This window comes from Carcharodon carcharias, chromosome 1, assembly GCF_017639515.1.
Source record: "Carcharodon carcharias isolate sCarCar2 chromosome 1, sCarCar2.pri, whole genome shotgun sequence".
Classification (NCBI taxonomy): domain Eukaryota; kingdom Metazoa; phylum Chordata; class Chondrichthyes; order Lamniformes; family Lamnidae; genus Carcharodon; species Carcharodon carcharias.
In genome coordinates this window covers 138,137,147-138,155,476 of record NC_054467.1, presented here as the reverse complement: position 1 = coordinate 138,155,476, position 18,330 = coordinate 138,137,147, and the positions used below count along the sequence as shown (strand labels likewise).

Genomic DNA, 18,330 nt, shown 5'->3' with positions numbered 1-18,330 from the left:
TGGTCTTATTACTGCTGAATTGAAGGCATGCATGTCAAAATTTATACAAATTGCAAAACACTTGTGGCAGTTGTTTCAATTTTCCTTTTGGGATTTGAGTGGCTCAGCATTTACCATCGACTGCGCCATAACACTGCGAGACAACATGATGAAAATGATCTCTGAACTCCTTAAGAGAGACCAATATTTTGTGCTGCTAATAACTCTGACTAGTGAAATCCTGTTTCATAGATGCAAACAGCTATTAACGTCATCTTAATTTTTTGTTTCATTTATCAACTTATTTTTAAATTATTTGTTGCAGGACTTATTGTGTCAACCAGGCACAATTCCTGCTTAACCTTTAGGGTAAACATTATTAAAGTGAGTGTGCTAATAATGGTTTGTTCTTCTGATTTTAAAACACTGTCAGATAAAATAGTTTTAAAATATACATTTAATGATTGGAAACTTCAGATCCTGGCCTTAAGTCCATACTGAAGGAAATATTAAATAAAGAAATTAAAGACTTCTTAAAAGTTTCACACTGACATACCTGCAGATACACAGACACATACGTGTGGGAGAGTTTAATGCTCATCTTGTTACTGCTGTGACCTACTTAAGGTAAGAATCTAAATCATAGGAAAGGTGCTTCAAAGTTATATTCTGCAGTTTTAAAATCAATTTATGGTTGCTGAGCACCAGTTAGTTTTCATGTTGTTCATAAATGATAACATTATTAAATATTCGCATCTTAAATGTCAGTTTAGTAAGTTGACAAAGTAGTTGAAAAATATTAAAATGAAAACAGAAAAGCATCACACTTTTCTTTAAAAAGTGTCTAGTTTGTTCTTCCTCACCTTTCAGAGTTGCATACACCTGTTCGTCAGTCTCGCCTAGTCCCAACATTATGGATGTTTTTGAAAGAAGACTAGGTTTCACCTGTTTTGCATGTTTTAATACACTCAGCGATTGATCAAACTTTGCCCGAGGGTCCCGAACAGTCCTAAAAGCAATCAATGAAAGTGTCAAAATCTAACACAGTCACAAATAAGGAGAAACTAAGATAGCCTTACATCTTCCCTGCTTCAAATATTTATTACGTTTCCCCTTAAAGAAACAATATCCTCTGTCTTACGCATTCCCTGAATAAACATTCAATGCTCCAATAACCCTGTGTGTAAAGAAATTTTGACTGATCTCTCTTTACTCCCTTAGTGACAATTTTAAATTGATCACCCCATGCTACCAACTCGCCAACCAGAACACATCATCATTCCCTAATTGCCACATCAAAACTCTCCATAACTTCAAAAAGCATTCTCTGTTCTCATAGAACAGTGTCAGTAACACAAAACTCTTTTCATAACTATAACTTTCCTAAACGAGGTCTAATGGTGCAGTGGATAGAGTTCCTGCCTCTGAGTTAGAAGCTCCGGGTTCAAGTCCCACCCCAGGATTTGATGACCAAACAGGGTGAACGTCAACTTGTAAATCTTTCCAACATAAGCCAATGGCAAGCAGTAAGAGCAGGAGAGACTCCTGGTCAGCTATGTGATGGAAAGAAATTGCAGTCTCGACCATTACTATCCATTGCTCGAGGCTACAACATACATGTAAAAGTTGCCACAGTAACTCAGATTCCTTGGGGGGTCTGGTTGGCTCAATTGGCTGGACAGCTGGTGTGGTTCAGGTCGGTGCCAACAGCACAGGGTTCAATTTTTCCCCGTCCCAGCTGGAGTGAAGTCAGAAGCTGCTTCATTGTCCTACCTACGGTGGAGGTTGTGGTGATGGGGGTTGGACCTGCCTTTGGGCAAAGAACTCAAGATGTAGTTTTTCATACCTGCCATGATAAGAAAATAGGGACTGTGATAGACCATTCAGCCCCTCAAGTCTGTTTCCACCATTCACTTAAACTATAGCTTCTAGGTACCTCAGCTATATTTATAAACCTTCATTCTATTTCCCTTAATATTATTTCAGTATTGAAAATTTCACAATCATCTAAGGGAGCAAGTCCCAGAATTCCACTAGTCTATTTGTATAAAATGTTGCCAGATTCACTTCAAAATTATCGAACTCTTAATTTTACTTTTATAGTTCCTTGTTCTGGATTCCTCAACCAGAGGAAACAGTTTCGCTGCATCTACTCTCTAGGATCCCCTTATACTTGTGAAGATCTGTATTAGATATCCCTCGACTATTTAAACTCAGGGGAATAAAAAAAACAAATGTATGCAACGTGTCCTAATAATTTAACCTACTAAGCCCTGTGAATCTGTTGAATCTACGCTGCACCCACTCCAAGGCCAAAATATCCTTCCTGTGTGTGTGTGTGCGTGCGTGTATCAGGACACCAAAATCTCTTTGCTCTTTCACAGCTCCTACTCTCCCAGGAAAAATTCTGATTTGTTTGTCTCTGATCCAAAGGGAATGGGCCCCCTATTACCCCATAATGAACTCCATCTGCCATAGACTGAATGAGTGGAAAACCTTTCTCCTGTGGAAACTTCTTGTTTTCAGTTACATAAAAGGCAGAATCTTGCCCTTGTCGGGTAGGCTCAATGGGGGCAGGAGATCGGGAAGCCGACCGCCGCCCATGATTGAGGCCGGAAGGCAATTTCATGCTAGTGTGCCAATTAAGTGGGGCGAGCACAAACTTTGCGCATGCGTGTACTTCATAATCTCCCTGAGGCACAGAGCTGCCTCAGGGAGATGAAGAGTTTAAAAAATATATAATAAGGAAATTAAAAATGTTATAAAACATGTCCCCTCCTGTGACTCTGTCACATGTGCAGGGACGTGTCATTAATTAAATTTTAAATTTTTTATTTTATTTTTATTTGCTTCAGGAAACCTCATCCCACCTGTGGATGAGGTTTCCTAAAAGATGCAAAGGCCGCTTGGCCTTTATGCCTGCCCGCCAACCGTATTAATCCTTTAACAGGCTTTTTAATTGTTGGCAGGCGCGTTCCCTACTCCAGCGTGCGCCCGCTGAACAAAATATCGCGCAACTGTGCCTTGACGTCGGGACACTCGCCTGACATCAATGCGCGTCTTTTTACGCTCGAGCAGGTCAGGCTCGCGCCTGCCTGCTGAGCTAAACATTTTGCTTGATGTGTCTTCTAAGTTTGTCACTTGAATATACCGCTCTCCATTCCTACATCTGATTTTGAATGTATATGATAAAAATTTGAGGCCCAAGTGCAGATCCATGGGGTACACCATTTGTCAGATCCTGCCATTAGTGTGTGTGTGTTCATGGTAGATTTATCTATGGTTTTAATGTCCTTTCCATAATGGGAGATTCAAAACTGCACACAATTCTTCGTCTTCTTGTGTCTTTTACACTGCTCTGCTGTTTCCATCAAAAGAGTGATCAGTTTATTATCATAGTTCTCCCCCATTAAAATGAACTACGATCACAAATTTGCTGAAGGAATGCTGCTCTGAATGCCATTGTACATGAATGGCGTTGGCTTTCTAACTTGAGTTAATACTGCCATGATTTAAATAATTAAAATAAAGGTGTGATTACTTGAAGCATCTACCATGACTACCAACATAAAGGTGCCTTTGATTCTTTCCATTCTGTGATAAATGTAAAATAATTCATATGGTACCAAGAAACCAATAGGATTAGCTACACAATATGATGATCATAAAACATCAGTAATGATTTTTCCATTTAAGCTGAAAATTGTTTCAACTGAAATCCCATTTTTCTAGGATTCCTTTAAATTAAAACTCTTTATTTGGTGACAGGTAACAGGGAGAAGGAAAAGGTTTGCCTTTAGGTTGGTTAAGGAATAGGACAAAAATGCTATTCAAAATTTAATTCGCCTAAAAACAAAGGAGAAATGAATGTTTGCCTGGTGTCCTTAATCTTTGTGTGTGGTATCAACAAACTGCAGAGAGAAACTACGGATCATGTTGAGATCTCTCAGTTGATTAAGGTATTGGAACTGGCAATGAAGTGTGTCCTGTTCATTTGTTTTCCAACTACCAGGTAGGGCTAGATGCATGGCCATGGGAAACCACACAAGGAGAAGGTAAAGTGTATAAAATGAATGGGTGATGGAGGTGGTAGAACTAGTTTGATCAAATAATTTACAACTAACATGCACACATTCATACCTCTGCAGTTCCCGGACAGTCTCCACATTGTGTGCGTATACGTCAAGTCCAGAGGCTGCGACTGTTTCAACAGCTTTTAGGTCACCTCTGAAGTCAGGGGTCAGGCATTCCACTATAATTTTAGAATGTCTACAAAGGCAAACGCAAGGTTATATGGTCTAAACGATCCGCAAATTACAGCAATGAAAATCTAGTAAGTACAAACCGCTTTAAAAACACCAAACTCCTTTAAACTGAAAGATCAAATATATTTTCATGTAGTGTACACCTATTACTAAAGAAACAATGTACAGATAAATATTTTAGAATGTGGCCAAATTCACCAAGCTTGAAAATCAAATGTGATCATGAAAGCAAAGGGTCAATTTCCTGACAGAAAGATTTTGCTCCAACTGTTCCATTGTTTTTACATTAATTGCTTGAACCTTAAAAGTATTTTTTCTAGTACTAGGCTGTGGAAGTTATCTTAAGGAGCAAGAATTACAAATAAATTAAATGACTTCACCTTCCTTTTAAGTGTGATACCGTTGCTGCTAAGTGTTTTGCTCCACCATCTGGAAGATCTGTGGAAAAGTGGAAAGTCACACAACAACAGTAATGTTTCTACACAACAATCCTACTTTTATTGTATTAACATATTCTAAGTGTAATTAAACAATAACAAAATAAAAAGGCAATCTAAAATTCCAGATTTCTGTCATTGCTCTTTCCATCGACAGAGCATCAAAGAGACAACACTTACACAGAAGCCCTGTGACAAGAAGAATTGGGCAGAACCTCATTTAGATATTCAAATTTCTCAATTTCAAAAAGAGTAATAGAGCAAGATTTCAATTAAACAATTTCAAAATCATTAACTATTTTTACACAATTCATGTTAGATTTAAGAGACCAGATTTATTGATCCACATTTTTGAAATCTGGGAAAAATCCAGATGGAGAAAAAACCCACAGGAACCTGCACTACAATGACATGTTTAATATCTGCCAAGTGTAATTTCCACAGCACTAGTCTATTTCTATTTAATATATGCCCTGTCACATTGCTCACAGCAAGTGTGAAGCTATAGCATGGAGGCTGGGTGCTGGGCACTGACTGAAAGATTTGATGAGTCAGAACAACTTCACATGCAGCAAACATACCAGACTCCTGTTTGTCCTGGTGCTGCTGGGAATTTACAGACTCATCATTGGCTCTGCTAATGGCATTTACTTCCCAGGTTAGATCCGGATATTCAGCCAGTACTACAGGCAGTCATAGTACAGAAGTTGGTATCTCACAGGGATGTACAACAAGAAACTATGACTCCACTTTATATTTTTGGTTTTGCAATGTTATAATAGGAATCCCACACAAAAAAATCATTACATATCAATAGATTTGTGTTTTGAAAATGTTATTTGATTTTTTTAGGTGCGAAATCAAAGAAGTTATCATTAGAGTATTTACATAACAGGAGAAATTCTTTAGAACCTAAGGTTTAAAACCGGGTTACAATAAATCCTCTACTTTTGATGCTGGGAGGTATGGCATTTTCCTCCCCCAAAAATTTAAGAGCTTGATGATTAAAATAAAACAGGTATAAGATGAAAAGGGTTGTGAGAAAAATGCAAACAGCAGCTTTTATTTTCATTCTTGGATTGTTGGTGTTGCCAAAGAGGCCAGCATTTATTGTATTTGTTGTCCATCTAAGTTGACGTCAAGAGAGTGGTGATGAGCTTTTTGCTGAAGCCACAACAGCCTCTGCAGCATCGTTAGGGAGATAGTTCTAGGATTTTGACCAAGTGACAATGAAGGAACGGTGATATGGTTTCAAATCAGGATAGTAGGTAAGTTGAGAGTGGTGGGAAGGAGTCTGGGAGGGGGGGGGGGGTGCTTGCAGGTGGTGGTGTTTCCTTGCACCTGCTGCCCTCCTAGGTGCCAGTGTTCATAGGTTTGGAAGATGATGTCGAAAAGGCCATGATGAGTTGCTGCTGCAGTGCATCCTGTAGATAGTACACATTGCTGCCATGGTTTGTAGATGCTGAAGTGGGCGGATGTGTGGAGCAAACATGAAGTATATGGAAGACAGAGAGAAAGCATGAACAGTGGCATAACAGAACACTAAATTGAGGCCATTGCAAAGGCCAGGGAGGGAGCTAGATAAGAAAGTTCAAGCCATGCCTGGGACCTAGCATTAAAACAGCGATGAAGTTGTAACCAAGACTTCAAATTCCTGAATCTTTGTTAGAGTCTTAGTTGAATATTTTCCCACAATTTGATTTACAAATTAAAATGATACTTATAACAATTACATCCATGCAAAGGATGTAACATTCATTTCAACACAGCTCACCATCTCTGTCCACAGAGGTCAATACAACATAGTCAAGATTCCACTCTGCTATTGCATTTGCCGTGTTGAATGGTTCATCGGGATCTAATGGTGGGGGTTTTCGGCTGGTTTTTACTGAACAGAACCTGCAGCCTCTTGTGCAGGTGTCACCCATTAACTAAAAGAACACAAAGGTACAAATAAACATTGGAGAAAATCTGGTAACTTGCAACTCTTATTAATGTAATCCTTCTATTTTTAAAAATATCAAAATGGTATTTAAAAATATATAACCACATTTATTTGCTGAACACATAAAAATATTTCATGAATTCACAACATAGTTCAAATATGTTTTCCCAAGAAACTTCCAGAACTGTAATTCTGTATTTAGTCCCAAATGAAACACACTCCCCTCTCGCCATCCCTCTCCCGAGCTCTTGCTCCTAGCAAGCGGGGGAGGAGGCGGCGAGTAGGAGTGTTGGAGAGGGTACCTGTCAGTGAGAGGGGTAGTGAGCTGGAGGCGGGAAACAGCGAGCAGGAGATAGTTGAAAGTGTTAAGTTATTAATAGTTAAGTTATTAAGAGTTGTTAGGAGGATTTATGGGCCAGTTAATACCAGTCATCTAGTCATTCTGCTGCAACTGATTTTGTAGAATGAGTATTGCTGAAAAAAGAGACATGCTATCAAAGCTTTTTGTCTTGCTCTCATCAGGACAAATTCACAAGAATACCAAATCTCAAAATGAACAACAATTTATACTGCACGAGAAGAGGGTGCTGACTGGTTGGCCAGTGGACTCTTACTGGTAGAGGTGTTACCATGGAGAATGCACTAGGGAACAGTTAACTGCTAAGCTTTTATTTAAATTCAATCCAGGCAGGTTGACTCTGATTGGTCAAGGCACTGCCATGGGGAAAGGTATCAGGGAATGGCTGTCCCCTGAGCTTTTATTTGGATGAAAAAGCTGCAATGTGTGGAAATGTTCTTTCTGTTTGCAAAGGACAGGGCCGTTTGTGTGAATATATGTAGCTTCTAGCACATGTAAGTGAGCCACATCGCTGGCCTGACTGATAATCTTAAATTGGTTGTTAGTGCAATTCTTAGCACAATCAGGATTGTTTCGTAAGCGTTGTCAAATCTGGAATCACACCTAATGTTAGACACCATGTTCTGAGTTTTGCAAGCACAGGCTGGTTGACTATGGTCAGTACTTTACCTGTTGTGAACAGCCAAAGGAACGTGCTGTTTGGTACATCTGACCTACATACTTGACATCACACTGGCACTGAAATTTATACACCACATTACTCATTTGTGTGGCAGGCAAACAATTTTTTGGCTTGATTTTGGCATCCTTTTAGTAGGGATTACTACTCGTGTTGCTACTGCACAGTAGTAACATAAAACAGCTAGCTTCACCTGTTGCTCAAATTTTTGAAAGGTGGTGGCAAGCTTCTAGCTGTTTATTTTTCCAGCGTAATCTGAGGTAGACTGGGCACTTTTCAAGACCGAGAGTGGTGGCCTTAGGCCCACTCATGAGTTTGCGCAATATACGGGGAGCATCGATCTGATCGGGGTAGCCATTATCCTGCAGGTTAGCTTGAGTACACACTACTTCGGCATTAAGCATGCACGTGAGCAAATGGCTCAGGCCCTATTTATAATCCTGCTGGAAACTGACTAATCTTGCTGGAAACTGCATTTGTGTGGATCTTCGGAGAGGGCAACATCAGACTCGGCTGCGTTGATGTCGAGGTTGAGCAACATGGCCTCACAATCTCGTCTCTAAAATGGATGAGGCACTGCGGTGTATGCTGCATTATGAAACTATTAGTTAGCTCTACCTGATGAAGTGAAATTATATCTTAAGCAGACAGGAAAAGAAAAATAGATAGGAAAAGAAAAATAGACAGCTAGAAGCTTGCCAGCACCTTTCAATAATAATCTTTTCAGAATTTTAACAATGTGGTCTCTTTACAGAAACTTTAGGCACCTTAAAATAAAATTGCTGAAAATAGGACCCAAGACTGAAGTTCGAGCCTTATTAGAGATTAACAAAAGGGAGAAAATGAGGATAATTGAGCATGTTAGCGCACAATTGCAGTGTTCCACTGGAATGCCTATGCTGCATTCTTTAATTAAGTGTGGCATCTTTATTTCTTTAGTAATCATGTTAATCATGTTTGTATTTATGCTTGGATTAATGTATCTATCTAATATTGAGATTGTAATATGCATTTCCAGTAGCTAAAGCAGTCTGAAAACTACAATGGTGAAGTGTTAAATTCCCAACAAAGACACGAGAATTGTAATCTTGACTGGTATTTTCACATATGTTTTCACAGCTTCTTCCACGTTGCCTAGGAGAGAGCAAGGAATCTTCTATTGCTACCCAATTATGGTGCCTTTGGAAATTCGCCAAGCAGCACTGGGTATCAATGAGGTTTCCTGATGGAGGACAGTGTGGTGCTACATGGGAAAGTTTGGAGGAAGGAATGGGGAAAACAACGATTTGATTTCAGTAAGTGTTTCAGAGCTGCCACAATTTTTAAGAACTGCTTACACAACTTACCATAATGGTGGCTGTAGCAGTGCCTTTTTCACCTCCTCCCCAGCATTCTCCAATATTTGGGCATCTTGCCTCTTCACATACCTAAGAAACAAAAACCTCACCTAATAAACATGTACTTAGCATTCACTTATGAATCAACACCCAATGAGCAATTATGGACTCTCATTCAGATTGCCTAGATTTATATCAGCCTGCAATTTTTTTTTTAAGATAAACAAACTCTGGGATTCACTGGTTGGATTGAATCAGTGACAAAATTGAAAAGTGCGCAACCTTGAAAGGTGCACTTCCTGTAGGCAAATATATGGTGGCACCCAGGGCCCAGACCATGCTTTGCTCATGACTGAAAGACAATTGAATGAGTGTGAATGTTCGGGGAAAAGAGTTTACCGATAGGCCTTCTCATGTGAGGACTCCTTATATTTGGTCCAAAAGTAAAATCCAAAAAAAAATAAGCAATTCACACAATGAGGCAAGCCATGCCTTTATAATTACTATGGCTGCATTTTGATGCTAACTGGTGATATTGAAAGGTTTGGGAAATAACATTTACTGTCAACGTCTCTGAGGTTGCATATTCTGCCTTTTGATCAAAATGTCTTGGTTTAATAATTGCCTCTTTTGGTTGCAATGAATTGGGTTTTTTCCCCAAGAAAACTCTTGATGGACTCCTGTACATGACTGACTAACTCAATATCAAGTGTTACCATCACTTGATTTGGGACATTCAGAGGTTGTGAAAGGTACTATATAAATGCAAGTCTTAAAGTTACTCAAGCTAAAATCAGCACTAAACAAAAAAAGGCACAATAGGTTGGAATGCTATACAAACTGTGCTACCATGTAACAGGATTCAGATCCAATCTCCCGGCCTGCTGACCTCCTGACTCATGCATTTTTTGTAGGAAACCCAGACTGGAGATCAGGTGTTTCCCCAGTGAAAGAAAGAGGTCAGAGAGACGAACATCCAATGATTGGTATCATTTATCCTCCCCTGTTTCTGCTGAGTGGTATTAGCAGATGTCTAAGTAGGGTCCACTCTTTATTGATTAGGTGCAAGGATCAGGGGATTGGAAGAGGGAAGATAAGCATGAAAAATTATAGCGGGTGAAAGAATTCAAAGAGTAGGAAGGTACCAGGCTTAATTCCCAAAATGAAGCAGCAGCATAGGTATCCAATTGGTGGGGCAGGGCGGGGGCAGGAATCATCCATATACTCTGCTTCCAGTTGCAATATGGTGACTGGTCGCGGAAATGTGTCTGTGGCAGTGTTAGGCATAGGCAGGAAAAAAGTTGGCCATTATGGCCCCAATGGATGAACGAGTTGTTTACGCTCAAACATGAAGACTAATTGCCAGCTCAACATAACTGAGGACTGCCTCCACCAACAGAATTGCTCTCCATACATGTCAATTACCTTCACATCACAAAGGCAGAAATTGGGGAAGAGTCTAGACGAGGGGAACTACCAGTGACATCCAATGGCCTACAATTCATACTGCAAAAGCTTTTATATTTCATTTTGTAAATAATGGTGCCTTTTTAACTACACTGTTCCTTACTTTAAAAAATGGCTGCCTGAAAGACTCTCAGCAAGTACTCACAGTGTGCAGATTCAAATTCCGAAGAGTATTCTTCAATTTATTATAATTTTTTCCAAGAGGAATCTCTGTCTTCAACCATGGAGGTAATCTTAGTCTAAAAATTTAAAGTATATTGTAAATATATATCATTGCACAAGTTTCTTCCTCTTTAAGACTGAGCTCTCCAAGAGGACCATATGGTGGTGCTCCGACATCACTGTGACAGAGGCAGATGTGTGCTAATGTGTAATCTAGAGCAGACGTTTTGTCCAGCATATGGTCTGTGGGCCACGGTCCAGCCCACCAAACCTCGGCATCCGGCTCATGGACTCACTGTTCAAAATGTGGGCAAGTTCAATGAAAGATCTTCAGGGAGCTGGTCCTCCAGTCACAGGCTGCTTCTCTCCTGCATTTGCTGCTGACGTGAGCCTATCAGCAGCAAATTCGGGAGAGAAACAATATCTGATTGGAGCAGTAGTGTGAAGGTGAGTGGTTTCTTTTTCACAGTGCATGCTCTTTCTGCCTTTGGTTGCGCTCTCTCTTGCCCTACCGTGGAGGTGCCACCCCACACCCCACCTTGGCTCCTTGAATGAGAAAAAAATCAAAATGTGGCCCCTCACACAAAAAGGTTGAACAACACTGGAGCTTTTCCAGAGAGGTTGAAAATATCAATGGAAAGCCATACTGCATCAGTTGTACACACTCCCTGCATCCAATCATAAGGCAACGCAGACAGATGTTCGAGAACAGTTTGCTTGTTCCCCCATCATGTTTTGGTTACACAGTCTAAGAGAAGAAAAAGCAAAAGAAAAAATTTGGGATGGTACTGTTTGGTCAAACTATTCACTGGATCTTTTAGGAGAAAATATTAACCAAATAATGTTTTTCAATAGTCAGTTCCCTGCTGTCTCGGATATGCTTCGATTAGACCTCCCTGCCTGCTTGGCTGCTTCACAAATGTCAGTGATGAAGATTATCCCTGTGCTTTCCAGAGCAACAGCACAAGAAACAGGGTAAGCCTACAAATTTAGATGGTCTGAGTGAGTCTGGACCCGTTCAAACTAGGTAAACCATATTACTGGCTGGGGAATGCAATCAGGAGCTGGAACCCTGGGCAATTTCTCCCTTCTTTGTTAAGAGTTACACACAGTACAGTTAAAATGTGGTAGTTCACATAGTGCAATAGAGATCAATTTGGTTAAATATAGTACATGGAAATCTAGGATGCCGCATTCCACTCACAGTGCAGCTTGCATTACATTAAACATTCCTTGATACATGCAACCCTTGGAATCTTACACGGACGCCAGCCCTTGTTGTACTATGGCGGGAGGACCCTAAATTGTGGCCTTTCCCCAATCAGCCTTTGCGGTAGCTGCCCCAAGCTTCAGTGCATCCCTCAGCACACAGTCCTCAACTTGGAACATACCAGTCTGCAACTCTCAGGTCATGGACAGTTCATTGCACTAAATATGTTTCAGGCAACCAAACAGAGTCTTTCATAGAGTTGATGGCCTCCCAGCAGCAGTTGATGTTTGCATCATTGTACAGTCCACTGAGTGCACAGAATCCTGTATTAAGGAGCTGCTCAGGATGAACCTCAACAAAATACATTGCATCTCTTTCCAGACATTCTTTGTGAACACACAATACAGCAGAGGAGCAGCTGTCTGTACTTCTGTTCAATTCTTGTACCTCCATCAGTAAAAATGTCCACTTTTAGATCTTGATTAGTGGTGTCCTACCAGGGTCTGTGCCTGGACCTCAACTATTCATTGTATTCATTAGTGATTTAGATAAAATTAATAAGGAGCCATATATCCAAGTTTACAAATAAAAAAAAGATTTGTGGTATAGTGGGTAGTGTAGTTGGGTGCATAACATTCCAAAGAGATCTTTTGAGTGAGTGGGCAAAATTGTTGCGGATGGATTTCCACGCTGTTAGATTTGATGTAATCTATTTTTACAAAATAAAGATAGATCTGAGTATTATTTAAATGGTGAAACACTTTCCGATATTGGAACAGTGACTACACTTCAAAAATATTTTATTGTAAAGTCTTTTGCAATGTCCTGAAGTCATAAAGGCACTATATAAATACAAATCTCTCATTTGAGAACAGCAGAGGTCAAAGAGATTTAGGAGTCCGAATACACAAAATGTAATACTGAGGTACAAATAATAATCAAAAAGGCGAATGACATATTAGCCTTTATAATTAGAGGATAATTAAGTTTTGTTACAGCTATACAAAGGTACATCTGGAGTAATGTATCCAGTTCAGGTAACCACACCTTCGATAGCATATACTGGCCTTGGAAGGAGTGCAGCACAGATTCACCAAAGTGTTACCAGGTCTCAAAGGATTAGATTATGATGAGTAATTACATAAACTGGGCTTGTATTCCCTGGAATGTTGACAATTAAAGGGTGATTTCACAAAATTGATACAGCACAGGAGCAGGCCATTCAGCCCATCATGTCTGCACCGGCTCTCCGAATGAGGAATTCACTTACAACCATTCCTCTGCCTTTGCTGCATAACCCTGCACATTCTTCCTTTTCAAATAACAATCTAATTCCATGCTGAATGCTTCAACTAATCATTCCTCCATCATACGCACAGGCAGTGCATGTCAAACCCTAATCTCTTGCTGTGTGAAAAGATTTTCCTCATGTCACTTTTGTTAATCACTTTCAATCTGTGCCCTCTAGTTCTCGGTCAATCTGCCAATGGGAATGGTTTCTCCCTATTTACTCTGTCCAGACCCCACATGATTTTGAGCACTCTTATCAAATCTTCTCTCAACCTTATCTTCTCCAAGGAAAACAGCCCCGTTTTCTCCAATCTACTTCAGAACAGAAGTTCCTCATCTCTGGGACCATTCTTGTCAGTCTTTTCAGCACTCTCTCCAGTGCCTTCATATCCTTCCTCAAGTGCAGTGCTCAGAACCGGGCGCAATACTCCAGCAGAAGCAGAATCACAGATTATTACAGTGTAGAAGGAGGCCATTCAGTTCATCATGTCTGCACCCGCTCTCTGAGCATTTTAACTTAATGCCAATCTCCTGCCTTTTCCCTGTAACCCTGCATATTGTTTCTATTTAAATAATCATCCAATGCCCTCTTGAATGCCTCAATTGAACCTGCCTCTACCACACTTCCAGGCAGTGCATTCCAAACCTAACGACTCGCTGTGAGAAGAAGTTTTTCTCACCTCGCATTTGCTTCTTTTGCAAAATACTTTAAAACTGTGCCCTCTGGTTCTCGATCCATTTACGAACGGAAATAGTTTCTCCCTGTCGACTCTGTCCAGACCTCTCATGATTTCAAAAACTTCTATCATGTCTCTTCTTAACCCTCCTCTCCAGGAAATCAGTCCCAACTTCTCCAATCTTTCCTCATAACTGAAGTGTCTCATCCATGGAACCATTCTCGTAAACCTCTTCTGCACTCTCTCCAATACATTCATATCCTTCCTATAGTGCGGCACCCAGAACTGTGCACAATACTCCAGCTGAGGTCTAACCAGTATCCTATATAAGTTCATCACAACTTCCCAGTTCTTGTATTCTATGCCCCTTTTAATGAGGCCTAGAATACCGTATGCTTTAGAAACCTCTCTCTACCTGTCCTGCCACCTTTAATGACGTATGTACATATATACCCAGGTCGCTCTACTCTTGCACCCTTTTACAATAGTATCCTTTACTTTATACTGTCACTCTGTGTTCTTTGTACCAAAGTGTATTACCTCAATCTTCTCCACACTGAACCTCATCTGCCTCCAACTGCCCAATCCACCAATATGTCAATATATTTTTGAAGTTCTACACTGTCCTCCTCACAGTTTACAATTCTCCCATTTGTGTCATCTGCAAACTTTGAAATTGTCCCCTGCACACTAAGATCTAGATCATTTATATGTCAGGTAAAGCAAGGGTCCAAATACCGACCCCAGGAGAACTCAACAAACCTACTTCCAGCACGAAAAATGTCTATTAACCATTACTCTGTTTCCTACCCCTCAGCCAATTTTATATCCATGTTGCTACTGTCCCATTTATTCCATGACCTATAACTTTCCTCTGGTCTGTTGCGTGGCACTGCATTGAATGCCTTTTGGAAGTCCATATACACCACATCAACAGCCTTGCCCTCATCAACCATCGCTGTTACCTCTTCAAAAAACTCCAGCAAGTTAGTTAGACACAATTTTCCTTTAACAAATCCATGCTGACTCTGGCGAATCAATCCACATTTTTCAATTGACTATTAATTCTATCCCAAATAATTGTTTCTAGAAGCTTCCCCACCACCGAGGTTAAACTGACTGGTCAGCAATTGCAGGGCAGATCTTTACAATCTTTACTGAACAAGGGCATAATATTTGTAATTCTCCAGTCCTCCGGCACCTCCCACGAATCCAGGGAACATTGAAAGATTATTGCCAGTACCTCCACAATTTCCACACTCACTTCCTTCAATATTCTTGAATGCGTATCATCCGGTCCCGGTGTCTTCTCAACGTTAAGTACCGACAGCTTATCCAACACTTCCTCCTTGTCAATTTTAAACCCTTCTAGTGACTGAGATTCCTCCTCTATAACCATGGCCTGAGCAGCATCTGCTTCGTAGGTAAAGACAGATGCAAATTCATTTAATACCTCAGCCATTCCTCTTGTCTCTATTTGTAAATCCCCTTTTTGGTCCCTAATCTGCCCTACTCCGCCTTTTACCACCATTTGACTACTGATGTGCTTATAGAATACTTTGGGATTTAATTTTATGTTAGCTGCCAGTCTTTTTTCACAATCCCTCTTTGCTTCTCATATTTACTTTTTCAGATCCCTTCTGAACTCAGCTTGGTTCTCAATTGTATTTGCTACCTGACACCTGTCGGAAGCATACTTATTATTATTTAACTTAATTTCTACCTCCTTTGTCATCCAGGGAGCTCTGGATTTGTTTGTCCTACCCTTCCCTTTTGAGGGAACATACCTTGTCTGTGCCCAAACCATCTCTTCTTTGAATGTAGCCCATTGTTCAGCTACTGTTTGTCCCACCAACCTCTGGTTCCTATCTATCTGACCCAGCTCCGTTCTTGTCCCATTAAAGTCCGCTCTCTGCCAGTTGATTATTCTTACTCTGAATTGACCAATGTCATTTTCCCCCGTCATCCTAAACCTTATGGTACAATGATCACAGTTCCCTAAAAGTCCACTAACACTTGACATACTTGGCCTGCCTCATTCCCAAGAACCAGGTCTAGCAGTACCTCCTTTCTTGTTGGATTGGACATATACTGCTGTAGGAAATTCTCCTGAACACAATCTAGGAACCCTTGCCCTATATATGGGTAATTAAAGTCCCCCATGAGAACTACTCTATGATGTTCACACCTCTTTGTAATTTCCTTGCAGATTTGTTCCTCCATATCCTTCCCACTAGCTGGTAGTCTATATATTACACCGAGCAATGTGATTGCACCCTTCTTATTCCTTAGTTCTAGCCAAATTGATTCTGTCCTTGAATCCTCTGACACATCCTCTTTTTCCAGCACTGCAATACTCTCCTTAACCAAAAATGCCACCCTACCTCTTTTTTCCCCTTTCCTATCTTTTCTGAACACCTTGTAACCAGGAATATTTAACACCCAGGTCTGCCTTTCCTTAAACCAGGTCTACATTATCACCACAACATCATAATTCCACATGGCAATCTGTGCCTGTAATACCTCAATTTTATTAACTACACTCTGTGCATTCACTTACATGCAGTGTAACACTGATTTACACTTCATTGCTTGCTCCCTTACACGAACTCCATCTATTAACTTACTATTCTCTATTTTAGTGCTATCTGCCTCTCCCAGCATTCGGTGCACCCTGGCATTACTTTATGATATTCTTTCCTGGTTCCCACACCCCTGGTGAGTTAGTTTAAAGTCCTCCCAATAGCACTAGCAAAACGACCTGCAAGGAACTCAGTCCTGGCTCTGTTCAGATGCAACCTGTCCAGCTTGTACAGATGCTATCTCCCCCAGAGCCTGTCCCAGTGTCTCAGGGATCTAAAGCCCTCCCTCCTGCACCATCTTTCCATCCATACATTCATCTGTCTTATCTTCCTATTTCTGTACTCACTTGCACGTGGCATGGGCAGTAATCCGGAGATTACTACTTTAGAGGTCCTGCTTGCTAATTTTCTACCTAGCTCCCTGAATTCTGATTCCAGGACCACACCCCCTTTCCTACCTATGTCATTAGTACCAACGTGGACCACGACCTCTGGCTGTTCGCCTTCCGCCCCTGCAAGAATGTCCTGTAGCCATACTGTGAGATCCTTGACCCTAGCACCAGGGAGACAACAAGCCACCCTGGAGTCATGTTGACAGCCACAGAAAAGCCTTTCTGCCCCCCTAACTAAAGAATCCCCTATTACTGCTGCCCTTCTGCTATTTTTCCTCCCCTTCTGTACATCTGGGCACCCATGGTGCCATGGGCTTGGCTCTTGCTGCACTCCTCCAAGGATTCATTGCCCTCACCGATATCCAGAATGGAAAACCAGTTAGTGACGGGACCTCTGGGGACTCCTACACTACCTGCCTGTTTCTCCTAGACTGCCTGGCAGTCACCAATTCCCTACCTGCCTGCTTGTCCCTAACTTGCGGGGTGACCACCTCTTTGAACGTGCTATCTACGTAGTTCTCTGCCTCACAGATGCACCTCAGTGACTCCAGCCACTGCTCAAGCTCTGAAATACAGAGATCAAGCTTGTGCAGCCTGTAACACATCCCTCACATGGGCTCGTCCACAACTCCCCACATGCTACAGGATGGGCAATCTGCTTGGCTAAGTTGTCCTGCCATGCCTTAACCTTAAACTTTTAAATCACTATATTTACTTTAACTTTAGTTACTTTTACTTACTTTAACTTTACTCTTTACTATTAACTGGAGATTAGTAGAAAATAGAAGTTCTTCAACCTTATTCACAAATCAACTCCCTCTCCTATGTCTATAAATTCTTACTTTCCCTGTGCTTTAGAAATTTATATTTTTCAAAATTACTGGGGTTGAAACAGTCTCTACAGAAGCTGCTCAAGAACCAATCAACTCATGACTTTCCTGTGATGTCACTCTCACACTTTTATCAAACCCACCGAGCAGCTCAGGAAGGGTGCTCCCACACAGGTCCGCATCCTCTCGCCCCAGAAGGTAACACTGCCTCTCCTCTCCTGCGGTTTTCAATCTCCTGACTGCCTCTCCTCCCATGCTGTTTTCAATCTCCCAACTGCCTCTCCTCCCATGCTGTTTTCAATCTCCCAACTGCATCTCCTCTCGCGCTGTTTTCAATCTCCCGACCGCCTCTCCTCTCGCACTGTTTTCAATCTCATGACTGCCTCTCCTCTCGCACTGTTTTCAATCTCATGACTGCCTCTCCTCTCGCGCTGTTTTCAATCTCCCAACTGCCTCTCCACATATGCTATTTTCAACCTCCCAACTGCCTCTCCACTCATGCTGTTTTCAATCTCCTAACTGGTGTCTTAACAAGTTGAACATAATCTCCTTACTCTTGCATTTTATGCCCCTATTAATAAAAACTAGGACACTTTAACTGCTCTCTCAACCTGTTCTGCCACCTCCAATGGCTTATGCACTTATACACCTAGGTCCCCCTGCTCCTGCACCCCTTTAGAGTTGAACCCTTTATTTCATATTGTCTCTCCATATTCTTCC

At 41.1% G+C, this 18,330-nt stretch overlaps 1 protein-coding gene across 1 annotated transcript in view; it reads right to left on the bottom strand.

Annotated features, from left to right (window-relative positions):
* lias (lipoic acid synthetase) overlaps positions 1–18,330 on the bottom strand; it is a 34,584-nt gene that overhangs the window by 9,503 nt on the left and 6,751 nt on the right. Inside the window, exons 3-8 of the mRNA XM_041197166.1 lie at positions 10,613–10,706; positions 9,010–9,090; positions 6,456–6,612; positions 4,625–4,682; positions 4,120–4,248; positions 843–988 (exon numbers count right to left, since the gene is read on the bottom strand). Of these exons, the coding sequence (XP_041053100.1) occupies positions 843–988; positions 4,120–4,248; positions 4,625–4,682; positions 6,456–6,612; positions 9,010–9,090; positions 10,613–10,706 (665 nt within the window). The remainder of the gene's footprint in view (positions 1–842; positions 989–4,119; positions 4,249–4,624; positions 4,683–6,455; positions 6,613–9,009; positions 9,091–10,612; positions 10,707–18,330) is intronic.